This window comes from Meles meles, chromosome 4, assembly GCF_922984935.1.
Source record: "Meles meles chromosome 4, mMelMel3.1 paternal haplotype, whole genome shotgun sequence".
Classification (NCBI taxonomy): domain Eukaryota; kingdom Metazoa; phylum Chordata; class Mammalia; order Carnivora; family Mustelidae; genus Meles; species Meles meles.
The window spans coordinates 12,566,744-12,587,297 of record NC_060069.1 but is presented as its reverse complement, the minus strand read 5'-3'; the positions used below and the strand labels follow the sequence as shown (position 1 = coordinate 12,587,297).

Genomic DNA, 20,554 nt, shown 5'->3' with positions numbered 1-20,554 from the left:
GGGAAGGGGAGGGAGGGAAAGGAGGGAGGCAGGAAGACAAACAGATGGCTTCTAAAGCAAATTTTCTTTCGAATGGCAATTCCTTTACATATTTGTTTTAATTATGCCCCACATAAGTCTTTCCCATTTTGTCTGGGATCATATAAATATTAAGGCTGTGATTATACTTGGAAGTATTAAATGACATTTGAGTAATTAGAATCTAAATTCCCAATCATCCCTCTATAATCACACTATTTCACGGATAGCAACTGGCGTTTATAAACTTGACAGTGTTTTAAGGGTAGAAGCCAAGGTCCTCTCCCTTCCCGTCAGAATCCACAATGTGCCAACCACAGGAGTCCGCTGTGCTCTCTCTAAGCCACACCGCACCGGGGACTGTGCCTGCGGGCTCTCCTGAGGGCTGAGTTCTCACTGGATGGCGATGACCGGGCTATCACCTCAGTGGCTGACAACTCCTAAGACAAGACCTGTTCTACTTAAAGGAGGAAACGTGCTCAGAAAGGCTACAGCGTCACCGGCATCAGAAACAGCTTGGCCACATACCTTTAAGATGGTGATATTCCAGGTAAAGCTCTCCACTGCTTTCTGTAGTTTCCGTTCCTTCAGACCTTCCTTGGTGCCGATGCTGTGTAAGTGTTCGTGGAATTCCATGGCTGAAAGAAAGAAAGCATTTTACTTCCACGTCCAACCTGTGCTGATGAACGGGCAACGCTTATTCTTCTAGGTAGAGCTCAAAGAATTCCAGTCTCCAGTGGAATTTCATAAATGCGCCTCTTTAAGAATGTAGGAATTGAGGGGAAACACTGACAATTCATGGCTTCAGCAAGGCAGAAACATCTTAGAGGTCAGCAGTCACTCCTCATGGTCTGGAAGGGAGAACGGGGCACATAAAAACGTTCTCATTCTTATTTTAGAGATGAGGAATCTGAGGCCTGGCAAGGGTGAGAGATGGACGGCTGTGGAGGAAGCAAGAGGAAGAGTTGGGACTAGAACCCAGGTCTTTGGAATCTCAGGAGGCAGATTTCAGCTCTGCGGACGCCATGTGCTGGCAACTGGTGATGAAATGAATGCAGAGTAACTCCCTTCCTGTCACAGAGTGCGTCAGTCTGCGGTCAGACCCCAAGCCTGCATGAAGGGGAGTGGACTGGGACAAAGGCCCTGAACTCTAACTCTGCATTCCCATTATGACTCTTTAACGTAATTTACATAATCAAATGAACGTTCCTTATTGCCATTCAAAATAGTCTCAAAGAAGCTCCCTATGCAACAACAATGCAATAATGCAGGAGTGCTAGGAAGGTTCTTTTGCTGTTTTAGAACCATGACATCCCATGGAATTTTATGTATTAAACTGAAGTCAATGATCCCACTCTGGCCAATGGGGACCCTTCAGGCCGGTTCCTATGTCCTTTTCAAATGACTCATCAACCTTTTGGCACAAGATGCTCTAGACTTACCGAGTACATTTTCCACCTTGGCCCTGGAGCCAGGCATTTCTTCAAGGACCTCAGGGTTCTTTTACTGGGGAGTGATATTTAAAGACCACAATCTGGGTGTCAGGAGTGCCTATCTTTACTGAGTTTTCATTATTTTTTAGGCCTTTTCATTGGACAGATCTCAGACACATTTTTTTTTTTTTTAAGGGAGGAATAACATCTTGCTAATACTTCTTTTTTTTTTTTTTAAGATTTTTTATTTGAGAGATGGGGAGAACATGTGTGCATGAGCACAAGGGCAGGGGGGAGGGACAGAAGAAGGGAAAGAGAATCTTTTAAGTGGACTCCCTGCTGAGCGTGGAACCCAATGCAGGGCTGGATCCCAGGACCCTGACATCATGACCTGAGCTAAAGCCAAGAGTTTGCTGCTCAACCCACAGCACCACCCAGGGGCCCTGCTAAGATTTCTAATTCAAATTTAAGGGTATGAGGTTTTTACACATTTTTTTTTTAAAAATTTATGCTTATTTTATATCTCTTAGGTGGAAAATCTTAATTCCTAACCACATCAACCTATTAGTAGTGAGACTGCTGAATATGATTTAAAATCTGCATTTGGGGGGAGGGGGAGGGTCCTCAGAGAGCATCTTATTAAGAATGTATAGTAAGAATATTATCTTCTAAGGTAGGTCAAAATAATTTTTTTCTCCACGTCACTATGTCACTAACAAAGTCCAATTAGGTTCATTTAGCTTTTGTTTTGTTCTTCTTTTTCATTCTCCGTGTGTGTGGTGGGGTAGTGCTTTTTGGATGTAATCTGTTTTATGACTATGTGATTATGTCAAAGCTTTATACGTGATTCCAAAGCCAAACCTCCTATCAGAGTATGCTCAGGTAAGTCTTGCTTCCTTCTGGTGTCTTGCATCCAGATACCTCCCTTCCCCTACACATTTTTGGTAGTTTTTAATTTACTCTGTATTGTTTCTCCTTGAAAATATAAGCAGCTGTGGGGAATGACTGGCTCAGTCAGTTAAGCGTCTGCTTTCACCTCAGGTCATGATCCCAGGGTGCTGGGATAGAGCCCCACATGGAGTTCCTTGCTCAACAGGGAGCCTGCTTCTCCCTCTGCCTGCTGTTGCCCCTGCTTGTGATCTCTCTGACAAATAAATTTAACTAATTAATTAATTTTAAAAATATTTTAAGATTTAAAAAATAATATATAAAAATATATTTAAAATATATAAAAATATAAAAATAAAGATTTTATTTATTTATTTGACAGAGAGGGAGATCACAAGTAGGCAGAGAGGCAGTCAGAGAGAGAGGGGGGAAGCAGGCTCCCTGCTGAGCAGAGAGCCCGATGCTGGGCTCGATCCCAGGACTTTGGGATCATGACCCAAGCCGAAGGCAGAGGCTTTAACCCACTGAGCCACCCAGGCACCCCTATAAATAATTTTTTTCTCTATAAATAATTTTTTAAAAAATATATAAACAACTGTGTATGTATATCCATGAACTTCCCTTTCTTGCACAAGAAATTTCTGTACTTGGGTTTTTGTTTTCTGTATACTGTTCAGAGATACACTGTTCTGTACCTTGGTACATAGTGGATGGAGATCACTCCATGTCACCCTGGAGAGCTCATCCTCACTTTTTTTTTTTAATAGCTCATGGACTCCTTGAGTGGATGAACCAGGATTTATTTAACCAGTCCCCTCCTGATGGACACTAGGTTGTTTCAAGAGCATTTGCTATATTACGAATAATGTGGAGCAGTAATAATCTTTGTAAGACATTTCCTGTGCTCCTCTGTGCAAGCTTACTGCTCAGTTGGGCATTCCAATTTCTAACTCCCTTTCTATGCAACACCATTTCAGAGCAACTCTTTATACTGTGATTGACAGCAACTCATTTCTCAGTGTCTTTAAACAGTAAGTGAACGCTGACACATATGATAAATACAGTAAAAGCTGCCAATTTCGTCTTTTTTCTTCTTTTTTTCCCCTCACTGAATAGGAACGATGGTTCCAATTCCTGTCTTGCTAAAGGCTTAACTACATAACTGGTTTCAAGAATGAACAGTAAAATTCATTGCACTGTTTAGAAAACTTCCACACTAACCACTCCCTTTTTCTCCAACTTCTCTTTGCCAGTGATGGTACCCAAGAACATTCCCAACTTGATCAACTAAACCCCTCCCCCACAATGCTGGTGACCCAGCACAGACAGTGGGCTGTATACCTTCTATCTAGTTCTTCTTGGCTTAGCATACTGCACACACACACACACACACACACACACACACACACACACACACACTATGAGTAGGAAGCAATCTACAGGGGTTTTTTTGAGAGAGTCTTTAATTGCAGGCATGCGAGTACATGCACACTTCTCCCCTGGCCACACCTGGGAGACTCCTGGAGAGAGCTGTGGTGCCTCCGACCCACTCTGAGAACATGGCCTGGTGAAGACTGAGTGGTGAGACCTTGATGTGCTGGCTCTTCTGTTAAGATTTAACACTGGACTAAGGCAAGATCTGGATTTCAGGAAGGGCCATGAACACTCAGTGTTATTCTGTTCCTCAGGAGGCGATGCAGGCTTACAAGCATCACTGAGGATGGCAGATGGAACTTGTTGCTGGAACTCAGGAGAGAGAAGAGACACCGGAGAACTGCTGGGGGAGAAGCTCTCCATGAACAAGAAGGTAAACAACCGTGTGATCTCTGAGGGAGTGATGAGCTTAGACAAACATCTACGCTCAATTTTTAGCAGCTTTCTGCAGGAAAGAAGAACCCAGGGCCAGAGGCAGTAAAAAGATGGGCTGCCCTGAGAAGGACTGAGGACTCAAGGAAGAAGAAACACAGTTCAAATGATTTAAAAAAAAAAAAATGATATCAATAAGGAAGAAACAAGGAAACGTGTAAAGAAATAAGGATACCTGAATACATGGCTGTGTCTAAAAATCTCGTATTTTATATGTTTACTGAAAAATGAGACAACATGACTCCCTCTCCTCTCCCCTCTTGAAATATCAGTAGTCCAATAAAAGTCCATACAGAGGTACTAAATGTATTAGTAATGAAATTCTTTTAAAAATTCATGCAAAGGGGGCACCTGGGTGGCTCAGTGGTTTAAGCCGCTGCCTTCGGCTCAGGTCATGATCTCAGGGTCCTGGGATCGAGTCCCGCATCGTGCTCTCTGCTCGGCAGGGAGCCTGCTTCCCTCTCACTCTCTCTGCCTGCCTCTCTGCCTACTTGTGATCTCTGTCAAATAAATAAAATCTTAAAAAAAAAAAAAATTCATGCAAAGGGACGCCTGGTGGCTCAGTGGGTTAAGAAGCTGCCTTGGGCTCAGGTCATGATCCCAGTGTCCTGGGATCGAGTCCCACATTGGGCTCCTTGCTCGGCAGGGAGCCTGCTTCTCCCTCTGCCTCTGCCTGCCTCTCTGTCTGCCTGTGCTCGCGCGTGCTCTCTTTCTCTCTCTCTCTCTCAAACAAGTAAATAAAATCTTTAAAAAAAAAAAATGCATGCAAAGGGGGTGCCTGGGTGGCTCAGTGGGTTAAAACCTCTGCCCTCAGCTCAGGTCATGATCCCAGAGTCCTGGGATTAAGCCCCGCATCAGGCTCTCTGCTCAGCAGGAGCCTTCTTCCTCTTCTCTCTCTGCCTGCCTGTGCCTACTTGTCATCTCTGTCTGTCAAATAAATAAATAAAATCTTTTTAAAAAATGCATGCAAAAAAGGTGAGAAAACTGGAAAAATTATGTTTAAAATATAAAACCTGACCAAAAAATATATATGCATATATATATATATATATATATATATCCCAAAACTTTAAAAAGCAATGAAGACAATCAGTCCTACTGTTATATAATTCATTATTCAGCTTGCTGCATAACACAATGGTTTCTTTAAAAAATTTTTTTATATTAATAACTTATAGATGGATATTTGCAAACACCTGCTAATCTACTGATTCAAAGCATATGTTGATTTTAAGGAAATCAAAGGATTCTGACCTTGGCCCATAGAACATGACTAACAAGCAAGGACTAAGGGCACACAACTGAGGGAAGTGAAAGGCACTGGCCAGGTTCTTTACATGTATTATACAGGAAACTTGGAGAGGCTACAGCACTAGGTAAGGATTTGAATACTGGTTTGTTCAAGCCCAATGTCCCATGGTTTTTCCAATTACCATGCCTTCTTCTTCTTCTTTTTTTTTTTTTTTTTTAAGATTTTACTTATTTATTTGATGGAGAGAAACACAGTGAGAGAGAGGACACAAGCAGGGGAAGTGGGAGAGGGAGAAGCAGGCTTCCCACTGAGCAGGGAGCCAGATGTGGGGCTCGATCCCAGGACCCTGGGATCAGGACCTGAGTGGAAGGCAGAAACTTAATGACTGAGCCACCCAGGAGCCCCTACCATGCCTTATTTCTAATCAAGAGTCCCTACCTTTAATGTGAGCTCATGCTATGTTATGCGTATCCAATAATGACGCCGTGAGGTGGAGCACTGTAAGGGCGAATGCTCAGGCACTGACCCAGTTCTAAGGGAATACAGAGGGATAGCAATAGAGATTATGTGTTCGAACTGGGTCAGCCCATACATAACAAGGAAATCTAATTATATTAGATGCAAATTGCATTAGTCCCTCGATATTAAATTATCAGGAAATCTACTCTAACGTGTCACAGGAGGTCTTTTTGGTTCTTTATATCAACATTGAGTATAAAGAACTTATCTAGTTTAGATGTTAAGTAACTTTCTTCCTATTTTCCACATTATTTTCAGCAAAGAAACATGAGCCCAATGAGAAAGTGTTTAACTTATTAAGATACAACTTATATATACCTCTTCTCTGTCCATAAGTTATATCATTCTGTCTGAAGAGCAGAGTGAGATTTAAAGCAACTGATGAAAATCTAATAAGCAAAATTTTGAGACTAAGTTAGCACCTCCCTCACCCCTGCCCCAACCCCCACAAAGAAGCCAAGTTGTTTTTGCTTTAAAATGCCTTTTCTTCAATTAGAGTTTGGGGAGGGTGGAGATGGGTGTTAACCAGCACCAGGAAGAGGCTGGGGTGGGCAATCGGTCAGAGAATAACATTTATTGATCACACACCATGTTAGGTCATTTGACTATATGCAGGGTTGAGCTCTACTAAAACCCAGTGCTTAAACCTGTTACTGATCATTCCGCAAAAAACTAGATTTCGAGAATTATGGGGAACAATCTGAGGTAACGGAACTAGTGCTCATATTATCAACTCACCGGCAACTCTTTCATAAAGAAATATTTATAGATTTGTTCTGGAACACAAAGGCTGAGTTTAGAGGCATCAGGATAGCAAATAGGGCAACAGCATTAAAATGATGCTGTAAGAATACATAACAACAGCTGTTTTTTAAATTGAGGCCAAAATAAACTCTGTAGGAACACTATCAAAGCAGTACTTTAGTACTAGGAAACAGACACTATGCATGGGAGATTTAGGAGGCATCTACAGTCTATGTATTAAAATGTCAAATTTTACTGAATAAATTACAACCAACTGATCATTTAAGACTGGATTGTTTCATCTTACAAAGTAACTGAAAAATAAAAAATCAGAAAAATTTAAATTTCTGAAAACCTGAGTAGGTCCACTTGGTGTTTTTCACTTAAGTGACTGTATAGAAAAGGAGCAGATAATAAATAAGTCCTACAGTAGTGCTGATCACCCTTGAACCTACTGTACAATTGTAAGCAATTCCATGGAAAGCTACATAAGGTGGACAGGGAGCCCTTGCTCATGTCCTGCTCTTGATTCCTGCTACCTTAGTGTTCTTGAGAATCCAGAAGAATCCTGGATGCTGATTCAGGAGAGGCTCTTAGCTTAACTCTCTCCCCAGCAGGCAGGTAGGGGGCGGGCGGAGCCAGCGAGGCAGGGCATGCCAGCCCACTACTACCCCTCAGCTCAACGGCACCCGCTGCATGCAGGCTGGGCCTCAGAATGCCTTTGTTTGGAAAGGGGACCTGGCCTCTTCTGCCAGCTATTCTTGTGTTAGCCTACACAGCTCAGCCCTACATCCTGCCTTCCTACTAACTACACTATTAATCAAACTGAATGCAGTTACACAGACTAAACACCAGATATATTTGCACGTTCCTCATTTACCAATTAGCAGCATGCCTTCTACCTGCTGGGGTATTACCTGTATTTTAGAGTGAAAGCCCCTGCGATCTGGGAGGGGACTGTTCATTTACATAGGCCCAGTGTTTATTTTATTTTTTTTTTTTAAGATTTTATTTATTTATTTGACAGACAGAGAGATCACAAGTAGGCAGAGAGGCAGGCAGAGAGAGAGGAGGAAGCAGGCTCCCTGCAGAGCAGAGAGCCCGATGCGGGACTCGATCCCAGAACCCTGAGATCATGACCTGAGCCGAAGGCAGCGGCTTAATCCACTGAGCCACCCAGTGTTTAGAAGCAGCCCTCACAGCCAGCTTTTAGCTGAAGTGACGTCTTTACGATTCCTTTTTTTTTTTTTAAGATTTATTTATTTACTTGACAGAGACACAGCAAGAGAGAAAGAGAGAGAGAGAGAGAGAACACAAGCAGGGGGAGTGGGAGAGGGAGAAGCAGGCTTCCCGCTGAGCAGGGTGCCCCATGTGGAGATTGATCCCAGCATCCTGGGATCATGACCTGAGCCCCAAAGGCAGAAGCTTAACAACTGAGCCACCCAGACGCCCTGCCTTTAGGATTCTTAAAAGGGTAAGAAGATGCAGAATCCCCCAAACCAGCTTCTGAGAAAGCAGAAAGAATAGAGCTCTTCAGCTGTCGCTCCCTCTGCAGACATGATGGAGGGCTGTCCCCTCGCACAGCCCTGCCAGCACGTGGGAAGAGGCACATCAAGGCGGCTTTCTGTGCAAACTGTATATTCACCTGGGGCATTAAGGGGTGAAAGAGAGGGCTTTTTAGCTCTAAAACACAGTACTTCTAATTGATGAATTATAGGTTAAAAAAAAAACCCGAAAAACAAAAATCCTATTTGCTTCTGAAATAATGAGAATTTTGTTGATCTTGAGAAAATTTCTTTTGTGATCATCTGCAAAATCATTATTTGGAGGTTTTGAAATTGCAGATTTAAGGCCAAAGAGTTCTAATGTTCTTACAAAACACAGCTCTTAGCTTCTGTGGCATGAGAGTGGTGGGTGGACTTGGAGAGAGCCCCTAGACAGGGGCTGGGGAAAACGGAGGGGTCACGGGCTCTTGCACGCATGCCTACCACGGCTTAGTGAAAAGAATTCCCACAGTGAAAACAATCTCCGGGTTCAAAAATAGAAGCCAGTCCAATAATAAGGAGGGAAAAAGAAGTGGGATCATTTTTCTTTTCAGGAAAACGTTGCATTTCCCTGTAGGTTTCCGGTACCTTCCAAATATGCCACCAACACAGTTTACTCATAAATCGGTGTATTTTAGGGCTATGTGTTGCTATTCACAGTATCTTGTATTTTTCCTATAGGTTATGTCCCATTTCCTTGTCTGATTTACACTAAATGGCAGTTATAAGAGCCTCAAAGAAAGTGTGGCCTCACTAACATTTACAATATGTGGGGGCAACTACGAAGGTAGGGGAAGGAAACAGGATTCCTTGATTCTACCAGGATGTTGCCACCCAAGTAAGACAAGAGATAACAGTTAATTCTGGCCAAAGAAATGGAAATCTTTGTAAGTTTTAGGAAACTTCACTTGAAAACCAATAGTAACTAGATAAACTGTCTTTTTTTTTTTTTTTTTTTTTTTTTTTTTTTTTTTTAAAGATTTTATTTATTTCTTTGACAGAGAGAGATCACAAGTAGGCAGAGAAGCAGGCAGAGAGAGAGGAGGAAGCAGGCTCCCTGCCGAGCAGAGAGCCCGATGTGGGGCTCGATCCCAGGACCCTGAGATCATGACCCGAGCTGAAGGCAGAGGCTTAACCCACTGAGCCACCCAGGCACCCCGATAAACTGTCTTTTGAAAAGGGTGACACGCTATCCAATTGCAATGGGCTACACTATTCAACAGTCAAAATACATGGTGTGTATAAAGGCATTAAAGTTTGCAGACTGTGAGCATCTGTTACGCAAACCCAATGAAGTGCTCGGGAACATGGACAAAAGCCTGGGGGCAATGAGCCAGAAAGCAGAGAATGGTCATGTCTCATGCACAGCCCTGGCCGGGCCCGCTGTGACCGCTCTTTTGCCAGAAGGATTGTCTTTGAGCCCTGGCTACTCTGTGCCAAAGAACCTACAGTTAGATTCCCCCTGACTCCAGGTTTCTGTTTCCAGGGAAAAGATGTGAATTATTTTTCTTCAGGAATGTTAACCAAGAAGAAAATCTGCTCGAATTCCTTGGTGGTAATGAACTTGAGAATTAAGGAAGTGAAGAGCGGTAATCCAGCAGCAGAGAAAGGACAAAGGGAAAACCCAACTCAGGTGACTTCTGTGAGAGTTTAGTTCCATCCTGGTCTAAGGGAATGGAAGACATAGGCCATGTGAACAAAGAACAGGGTCAGGCATCCACAGTGGACACTGAATAAATCATTTAATCTTTCCTTTTTAGCTGTAATACTAAATTTTAAAAATTGGTCTGGCCACACAAAAGTATATGATTTGGATTTTTTTTGATTGTTTGTTTTTAAAGTTGTTGTTTTTTTTTTAAAGATTTTATTTATTCACTTGACAGACAGAGATCACAAGTAGGCAGAGAGGCAGGCAGAGAGGAAGCAGGCTCCTCCTGCAACAGACAGCCTGATGCAGGGCTCGATCCCAGGACCCTGGAATCATGACCTGAGCCAAAGGCAGAGGCTTTAACCCACTGAGCCTCCCAGGCGCCCCTATGATTTGTTTTTTTTAACGTTAAGAACTAATTTTGGAAATTTGTCATTTCTTTCCATGTCATCTCTTGAAAATCTAAACAGCTAAAATTTTTTGTACACGTAGATATTGGTTTCATATAATTTTCCAATTATTATTTCAAAATACTTTATAATCTAAATATTTTAAAGAGTTTCTTTTGGGAAGGGCTTAAAGCTTTATGACCAAAAATAAAATGTAAAGCTAACAGATTATGTATGTTTTATAAAAATTGGTAAAAAAGTATAACTTTTCCAGGATGATACAATTAACTGAGCACATTACTAAAACTGCAAAGAATAGGGCGTATTGGAGCTTCTATTAAGTTTCCTGCTTCCTATCACAGATAAACTTAGATGAAAGCCAAACAGCCATAAAAGTAAAATAGGAATGTAAAAATACATGAAACATACAATAAATAAGATATGAAAAAGAGGCTTTTGCTTGGAAGGGAAGGGAGACTCAAGAAACATGGCATCATTTCCTCTTCGATTAAAACAAATGCCATTTCTTCTTGCCAAACATAAAGCAGATGACCTTTCAAACATTCTGGTTGGGATTTTCTCTACTGATTTAAATGATATGACTCTAAAATACACCATGTAGCCCAAGGCTAAATATTTTTAGAAACAAATACGATCAAAAAAAAATACTTAGAAAGGCATATTGATCTTAAACTTATATGCTTTTTTTTTAAGATTTTATTTATTTATTTGACAGACAGAGATCACAAATAGGCAGAGAGGCAGGCAGAGAGAGAGAGAGAGAGAAGAGGAAGCAGGTTCCCCGCTGAGCAAAAAGCCAGATGTGGGGCTCGATCCCAGGACCCTGGGATCATGACCTGAGCTGAAGGCAGAGGCTTTAAACCACTGAGCCACCCAGGTGCCCCTTAAACTTATATACTTAAAGATTAGTTTTTCAACTGAAAATTTACTTTCCTGCCCTAAAAAACTTTTATCATAGAACACAACCAGTGCAAAAATATTTTTTTATGTGTTGAAAATAGAAACCACATGCAAAGTGCAAAACCTTTCAAATGGCAACAGAAGAAATACATATTTATATTTTATTTCAAATTTCCCAAGTTGGGTATAGTGAGATATTTCCTGGAAGATGGAATTCCATATAACACAGGTCTATCTGGGACCTCATTCAAGAGGATGATTTATCAACAGTACTAAAAGTACCTTAATAAGCACATTCTGCACGTGCCTTGTGGCACATCAAAGTATCTTGAACACAAAATACGGTTATCTGATTATTTTTTCCACCTAATTCAATTATAGCACCCGTTAAAATACACAGCCTTTGTAAACTCTACGCTCTGCCCCCAGACTCCAGGGGCCTGAAGTTTGTGTGTACTGCTAACACGTGGGCCTTTACACCATAATCCCCACAGAGACATGGGAATGCCTAATTATTTTTCATACCGTTCCAGTCGGTAGTCTCTTTTTCTTGGCCTTCTTTCCCATCTTGGCATAAACAAAAGCCAAATTATTTTAAGATGGATTTCTGAGCTGTTAAATCCCGTTCCACATGAGGTGGGATAGATAAACCAGGTCTCTTAAATATATCCCTGAAACCCAGATGGATGACAAGATCCCCGGAATGCCACATCCACAGCGGCACACTTTGTGAATGAATTGCACGAGGGAGGTTTTCCTTCCTCTGCCAGCCTGCTCCATCTGGGTAAATCGAGGTGAGAGGAAGTTGCATAACTTTCAGGCCTGTGCGGAATCCAAGTGCCGGGCCACCATCCTTACCATGAGCCACGTGAAGCACGCAGGCTGGAGTCACAGGAGCCATGAGGCAGTTAGCAGGACCCTCCCCATTTCATTTTGCTGAGAAGTAAAAAGGCCTTCTTCACCCCAGTTATCTCAAAGATTAGTTTCTTTTTAAACCTAGGACACCTTTACGTGGATTGCCACTCTTTTTTTTTTTTTTTAAATTCAAACTAAGCTGGGTTTATATATATATATATATATATATATTATATTTTATTTATTTGACAGAGAGAAATCACAACTAGGCAGAGAGGGAGGCAGGCAGAGAGAGAGGAGGAAGCAGGCTCCCCGCGGAGCAGAGAGCCCGATGCGGGGCTCGATCCCAGGACACTAGGATCATGACCTGAGATGAAGACGGAGGCTTTAACCCACTGAGCCACCCAGGTGCCCCGGATTGCCACTCTTAAATTGGATCCTGTCTCTCTAGCTCAGTGTGACAGGATCACCACGGCACACCTCACCTTACCCTGTCTGTGCCTCCCTTGCTTTTTGTACCTCTTCTTATCTAAATTTTTGAACAGATATTACTGTGATATGACTCAGCAATTTAAAAAGTCTAAACTGGTACACGGAGTTCTCTCTCCTTTCCCCATCCGCCAGTCTTCTTGCCCCCTTCCCATCAGACAACTCCTGTCGACTCCCCCTTACGAATCCTCCCAGACAGACTCACACCCTCACAAGCACACAGGGCCCTAGTCTCCTACCCCACCTTTTAAAACAAATGCTGGCAAACAGCACACACTGTTAGACTTTGAAAACAATATATAGATTTAACCTGTACGTATTTATAAGATCTTCCTTGTGCATGTATAATCCATAGCACCTTTGGGGGCAGGAGAATGTATATATACAGATTTAGATTTTATTCTTTTTTATGCTAGCATAGTGTTCTATTATGTGGATTTATCAGAATGTATCTAAAGAGGGCCCTTGGGGTAACATTTAGCCTGTTCTCAGTGATGCAAAGAAAATTCTATACACATTGTCCTTCCCCAAGTATGTGATCGTATCTGTACAATAAACTCTCAGAGAATGGAATTGTTGGTTCAACGTGTACATAACTTATAAATCTGACATTTACTGCCATACGGCCCTCCCCAGGTGTGGACCCCCGACAATGTGACAGGTATCATTTCCCCCTCTAGCCTCACCAAGCCATCACGACCCCTGTGTGATGGAACTTTGCAGTCTTGGATATGGAACGTTTGGATCTGATGCGTGAAAAGTGGAATCTCCTTGAAATACCTCATTTACTCAACTTCTAGAAGATCACAGTGTTCTCCTCCTGCCTGTCTGGCTGCATCCACACCTCCTGTGCTTGGTCTTCCACAGGAACCCCTCCCACCGACACCTAACTGGTGAAGAGCCAGGGCTCCGTCTTCTCCACTCAGTCACTTCTTAAATGACGACGGTCTCCAGGCTTAAAAGATCACTTTGTGCTTATGGGTTCCAAACTCATTACCTCCAGTCTGGACCCCTCACCTGAACTTTAGACGTGGAATTCAACTAGGCAGAACTTACCCTGTTCAAACCAAATCCTTGCCCTTCCCTCTCAAGCCTCTCCTGCTCAGTCCTCCCACCTCTATGAAGAGAAGTATCTACTTTCCAGCCCCTAATCCTGCAGTCATACTAACTTCCCTCTTTCTTCCCTCCTACCCACATCCAATCTACATATCCCGAATATAGCTGAATATCCAGCATATAACCATTTTGCCTCATTCCACCCAACTACCACCCATCAAACCATAACCACAGATGGGGCTGGATTGTTGTGAAAGCTTCCTGAATGGTCTTCGGCTGCTGTTCTTGCCCCCACACCCTATCCTCAAGTCATCCGCTCAGACCCAGGAGAAGACTGCTCACCTTGCTGAGAACAAAGCCAGCCCATGTGTCTGGCCTCCTGTTAGCTCTGGCTCCTTGTTCATGCTGGTTCCTACCCTCCCTCCCTCCCACCCCCCATCCCTCCCTGTCCTGCAGACACTGCAGCCATACTGGCTACTAATACCTCTCTGACACATGGACCGTCCTCACCTCAAGGCCTCTGCCTCCACAGCCCCTCTTCCTGGGATCATCCCTTTTCCAGATGGTTGGAAAGCTTGCTCTCCACCTCCAATCATGTTCCCATCAGAAGTCACTGAGGGCTTCAGTGAGGACTTTAATTAAAAACGCCGCCCTGCCTGCTCTCCTGGCAAGCTCTCTCCCCTTCTCCGCCTCTTGTTTATGAAACACTCACCACTGCCTGACACCTAAATGTTTTATCTATTTGCTTTTCGTTTCTTTTCTGTCTTCCACAACTAGATCTCAGCTTCACGAAGGCAGGGGCTTAGACTTTTTATTCATGACTGTATTCCCTGTAGCTGGAACAGCTCTACACCTTTGTCAAATGAGGCTTAACATCTTTTCATTCTGTTTTCAGTCTTCTGAGTTCTGTTATCATGCACTATGTTCAAATTCTTTGCAAAGAATATAGGGTTGTTGGCTTTTTTCTTACTGATTTGAGGGGTTCCTCACAGAGCAGGGGTATTAGTCCTTTGTGATATGTATCGTTTACATTTTTTCTGTTTGTAGTTTTTGCTGCAACTTTGCTTCTGATAGTTTTTGCTATATAGAATTCTTTTTATGCAGTACCGATATATCAAGTTTTTCCTTGTCGTTCAAGGTTATGTCCAGGCTTCCGGGTTTGTGCTGTCCCTGCCCGTACATCCAACCACAGTTGCTGCTCCTGCATTTGTCACAGCCACTGCTCGCATGGGCCGTCCTGTGTCACCCTGCACATGCCCTCCTGCCTGCCTGCCTGGAATTCCTATCCCGACCTGCCTTATTCCCAGAAAAACCACTCGCAGGACTCAGCTCCTGTTCTGAGATCTCGTTCGCTGATCACCCAGGATGGAGTTGCTCGCAGGGTGTGCTGTGGAGGGCGTGCCCTCTTGCTACCATGTGAAGTACTCTGTGCGGTGGGGCTCTCTTCACAGGCCTGTCCCTGGAACTTCTGCCTGAGTCCCCTGGGGACAGGGAGCGAAGTCCCCAGCTTCTGTCTCACTGGGAGTAAGGACCTTGTAAGTGTCTGGTGAATAAAAGAATGATCAAATGAGTGCAGCATTCAACATTCAATTCAGCTCAACACATATTTGCTGAATGCTGGGCACTGTTGTTGGCGTTTGGGATATGTGATGAGTAAACTCCTGCCCCAAGGAGTTTATATTCAAGTTGCAAGAAAACACAGTAAGCCAACTGCTTGGTATGGGGTGTGCTAGGAATGCTTTTACGACTTGAGGTTAAAGTAAAATACCCAGTACTGATTTAGAGGTTCATAATCATGTCCCTGGATTTTCAGTATTCCCTCCCAACCCCTTGTTCCTTAGAGAGCTCATCCAAGCAAGTAACTCTTCCATATGGATGACAGCAGTTCTATCTGTAAGTCTGACTCCATCCCAAGCTTCATTATAGTTGTTTCAACAACTTACTACCTTTTTCCACTGGACCATCTGCTAAGGTCCGCATGTTTGTGTCCTCCTCCGAATTTATATTTTGTAATTCTAATGTCCAGTGTGATGGTATTAGGAAGTGGGACTTGGGGGAGGTGCTTAGGTTGTGAGGGTAGAGCCTTCATGAATGGGATTAGTATCCTTATGAAAGGGATCCCAGCGAGTTCCCTAGACCCTCCCACCACCTGCGGACACAGCAAGAAGGTGCTATCTACCAACCAGTCACTGGACCATCACCGGCCACCTATCAAATCTGCTGGCACAGTAATCTGAAACTCCCCAGCCTCTAGACCTGCGAGAAATACATTTCTGTTGTTTATAAACAGTGCTGTCGGTGGTATTTGTTATAGCAGTGACGCCCTACTGTGATCATGCTCACCAGACCTGACACAGATCTTCGCAGTCAACTCCTTCCTGTTCTCACATTGCAAGCATCCACATTCCTTTGCTGGAAGGAGCATCTGAATGTGGAGGGCAAAGGGCAGAGATGAGTCAATCAATGAGTCCCTGAGCCTGTCCCAAACTGTTTCCCACCCCCACCACCTACAGCAGTTTCCTAAAGTATTCAAGACAAATGACAGAACTCGAAACAAGGGCTTTATAAGAATGTAAGTTCAGGACATGCTGAGCTAAACTGGAGGATATTTAGCACAGTAATGTGTACTGAGAATTTCCAAAGGGGAGTAAGTTTTGTTATGAAAAGCTGATGATTAGATCCTTTGCTGAGGAGAGTGACCAGTGTTCCTTGAATCAAGCTTTGAGAAATGCTGGTCTAGAAAGGCAACCCCAAATACTTTATCCTTGAATTAAAAGGCTTCCATCATTTGAAGCAAGCTCTATTTCCAAACCTAATTTCTGCTGCTTCCAGAAGCAAGTACTTCCTTTAGACCAGGGCGATAGATTTCATGTGCGCAGAAAGCACAGCTCGGTAATGAGGCCGTCTACACTTCGGCCCACCTAGAAAGCCCTGTTCCTTCTGTTCTGCCTCCATGGATCCTGCATTCCTTCAAGTCTTTTCATTATTATTATTTTTTTTTTGCAACTTTAATAAATAATTAGCGTATCTTGTCATTGAACACATTTCACAAATGCATAACTGTGTTCTTCCTATCCTATGTTAACATGTATAATGACATGTTTTTGACGTGGCACTGACTGACCTGTAATGAAAGAATACAGGTTAATTAAAGTTGCTTTAAACTCCTTATTCCTGTAAGAAGACATATCTCTGAATATTGTTTAAACATTCTTAGAATGCATTTGCTCACTTTTGCTCACTATAATGCCTTATTTCTATTATATTATGGGACTTGTAGACCATACAATTTGAGAGCTGAAAAAGCCTTAGAGATCATCTGGACTATTTATTTTAGACCCAAAGATATCGATTAGGTGTACACACACACACACACACACACACAAGCTTCTGGTATTTCGATTTATCTGTGGACTTTATCTGAATTGTGGTTCTTCTCAGCTTTAATAAACAAGTGTAATAGAACAGTAGCAAAAAAACAACAAAAAAACCCATGTATAGGAGTGCTAGAATTGATAGCAGCCTGACCCCTGTCCTATGGAGATGATCCGGAGAGTTCCTTTTTAAATCAAAAGTGATGCTTTCAGACTCTGTGGGTTTACAAAGGAGGAGGGAGGAAGAAGTGATAAGAAAGCATAGCTTTGGGATTTGCTCACAGGACAGGTATCTCAGGAAGGTCAAGCATTGCCCCCCAATTCCCTCCCCTTCATTTGTGGAGAACTTTCACCCACGAAAGGCATGTTCGGGAAAAGTGATCCACCCCTGGAGAAGACAACTTGGCTGCCAACCAATCACACGACCAAGTACATGTCTGTGTCTGAACAGTTTTTCTCCCTTTGTGGAGTGTGAACCCCAGAGGGGGCCTGCTCTGCTCCACCCCCCAAAGAGAGGTTCTCAAAAACCTGAATGTCCTCATTCAGGTGCAAATTCCTGAGCTGATCCTCACAGATGCACTGTGGGTGGTGAGGCAAAGGAACAGCATTTAAAAAACAAGCATCCCCAGCAGATTCGGAGCACACTTAGGAGGAATTCTGTTAGTACCTGGTGGTTGTGGGAATCTTAAAATGGGACAGAGTGGCGGGCACAGGAGATGGAGAAGTGTGGTAAGGCAGAGGATTCCGGGTATGAGGTGCTTATTTTGAATTTTTTTGCCCTGAATTGGGCCTATATGTCACCTTTGTGATCATTCTCTTCACTCTCCCTGATCAGCAATGAAGGTTCCTTCTGGGGGAACAAAAGGGCAGGTGGGGCAGACTTGCACCTTCTTGGCGTCCCATGCCTTCACTAACCGAGCTAAATGAAGTGGCTGGGGGAGAATCTGTCAATTCAGTCTCCGTTCTTTAGGAAGAGTACAGATGCGGAGCGTCCTGGAGGACTTCTGCGGTCCACCTCCAGGTCCGTGTCTCACACTCAGGTCACTCTGCACCTTCAATGTTAGGCATTAATTTTCCCACTTGAAATTCACGCGGAGCAGCTGCAATTTGAGTGTCCCCATGCCACTGGATGGGGCTCCTTGTTTGCTTGTTTAACCTTGTCATCTTTTTAAGTAACTGTAAGCAACCCATTCCCAAACTGCTAATGAGACAGCTGGTCTTAGATCACTGTGTTTCAGCACCCGCTGCGCCAGCAGGGAGTCATGTACTCCAGTATCACTCAGGAGGAGAAAAATGAGACGGAGAGGGGTAGTCACTAACCCAACGGCACACACAAGGCATAAGAACACAGGTCTCTGGGTCCCCAGGGAAGAACCTCTTACTTCTGTCAGACACAGGTGAGAAACACCCTGACATAAATGAAAACAGAAGTTATAGGTCTCCCTTTGCAAACTTGCGAGGTGCTTTGAGGATAAATCTTTCGGCTGCTTTTATGTTTACTGTGTTGGGTAAGACACTGATGTGAGCAAAGCAAGTGATGGGTGGTGACAGGTTGCTTCTCTGGTAACCCCAGCTCCTAGGAACACGCTGAGATCCGAGGAGTTTGCAGAATAAAAAAAGGAGCAATCAAATGCAGGACACGCAGGCCTGGCCCAGTGTTCTGCTTGTTGTCTCTGAGTGGGAATGCGTCAAGCTCTCACCTGTGTTTAGTGAGACAAATCTATCAAGTCTGGCCACGGGGGAGATGCCAACTGCTCAGCAGACTAGAAGCAGCAAATTAGAAAGGAAAAAAAGCGTTGTTGTACTAATAGGCAGTCAGATACAGTACAAATTAGCAGTAGGAAGTGAAAATTGAATGGAAGTAACGAATAAACCATTAACCCTGGAACAGGATCTGAGCAGGCAGAGCGGGTTAGGGGTCCTCTGGGAACATACAGGCTCCTGGGGGACTCGCCATTAAACTGCAAGATCGTAACAGATACCTCTCAAAATGACCCTCGGTCGTGAAAGTTCAAATTATGTTTGGTAAAGCAAGTTTAAGGAAGCAGGGACCTACAGAATCTGTTATAGAAAGTGTTCCATTAAAAGGATTAAAACGAAGGGTAACAAAAGCTTTCATTATTTGGAAGTTTAGCTTATATCCCACTTCACTAGGTAATGATGCGACCCTACCATGCATGAGAATCCCTTAGAGCTTTTAGAAAAGGAGCTTCTATTTAAATAACTCTGGGATGGGCTGGGGTTTCTTTCATCTAGAGCTTGATCTTCCCCCGTCATTCAGAAAGAGGGTAGAATCAATTCTCCTGCCAGAAGAAGGACTACACTGTTGCCCACCCAGGCAGCAAGGGGGTTGCTTCTGGCCATGTGTCTGCCTGCCAAGGTCTGCAGGATCCCAGCCCACCCTGGTTGGAGGTCTTCACTTCTTAGAATTCCTCTCTTGTCTTACCCCCTCTTCCTAAGAACACCATGAGCAACATCCATTTCTATCTCAAAAAAAAAAAAAAAAAAAAGAACCAGAGAGCCAGGAGTCTGAACCTGTTCAAACTGGGCACAATTTTGAACATGGGCTGGAGGTGGCCGCGTGATTCCATATTTCACGGAGCTGTCTGGATGAAAGTTTATCTATAAGAATATAAATCTGGGTTTAGAAGTTTGAAATGCTTCTAAAAGAATCCTCACTTACAGCACTTGGGTACCTGTATCTTCATTTTGTCATTGTCAGATTAAGGTTCTGTAAACAGAACAAAATTATTTATCAGAAGTAAAATCTTGTGCAAATGTTTTTGAGCCCAATACAAATTAGCAATTCTTCATATGACTAATGACTATATGCCCTTCCGATAACTGTAAACATGAGAAACAAAAGATCAAGGACTCTAAAATAAGCACTTGGGATAACAGAAGGGCTGTGTAGGCGGTCAGCAGTAGCTGTGAAACCAAAAGATAATCGTTGTTGTGTGCTTCTCAGGGTCTTCCAGCCCAGGGCAACACGCACCATTACACGGTGGTTATTCCTGTTTGCCCTCCAAGCAAAGTTCTTAATAGGCAACACTCTTCAGCTTTTTAAATACAAGCAAATATATCCCTCACTGAAATTCAATACAACAACAACGGAAAGCTGCATTATGCTAGAAATAATCACATTTCGTAAACCAATGAAGTCGCAAAGAACTGACAATAACTCTAATTGTTAATAAATAGTTCTTTTTTGTCCGATAAATGCAGCTTCAGATTCTAACGGTAAACAATTCTCATGACAATACATGGATTGAGTAGAACTGAGTACTTAATACAAGTCAAATCACATTTAGTCAGTACTCTACTACCCTGTGTAGAATGTGAGAACAGGTGCCGTGGGTAAAATACAGAGATGTCAACATGCAAGCCCGTGGCACAGCAGGTCACGAGCCTGTTTAAAGGACAGGGAACACATTAATAAGACACACAGTCACTGAAGTTCTGTGAGCTGAACCAAACACATTCTGCAGGGCTGAATAGAATGGTTAGGTGGCGTAACTCCTGCAATCACAAAGGTCTCCTGGTAGACCATTGAGACAA

The 20,554-nt window shown here is 43.2% G+C and overlaps 1 protein-coding gene across 1 annotated transcript in view; it reads right to left on the bottom strand.

Annotated features, from left to right (window-relative positions):
- PLCL2 (phospholipase C like 2) overlaps positions 1 to 20,554 on the bottom strand; it is a 202,605-nt gene that overhangs the window by 23,729 nt on the left and 158,322 nt on the right. Inside the window, exon 5 of the mRNA XM_046002602.1 lies at positions 547 to 656. Within this exon, the coding sequence (XP_045858558.1) occupies positions 547 to 656 (110 nt within the window). The remainder of the gene's footprint in view (positions 1 to 546; positions 657 to 20,554) is intronic.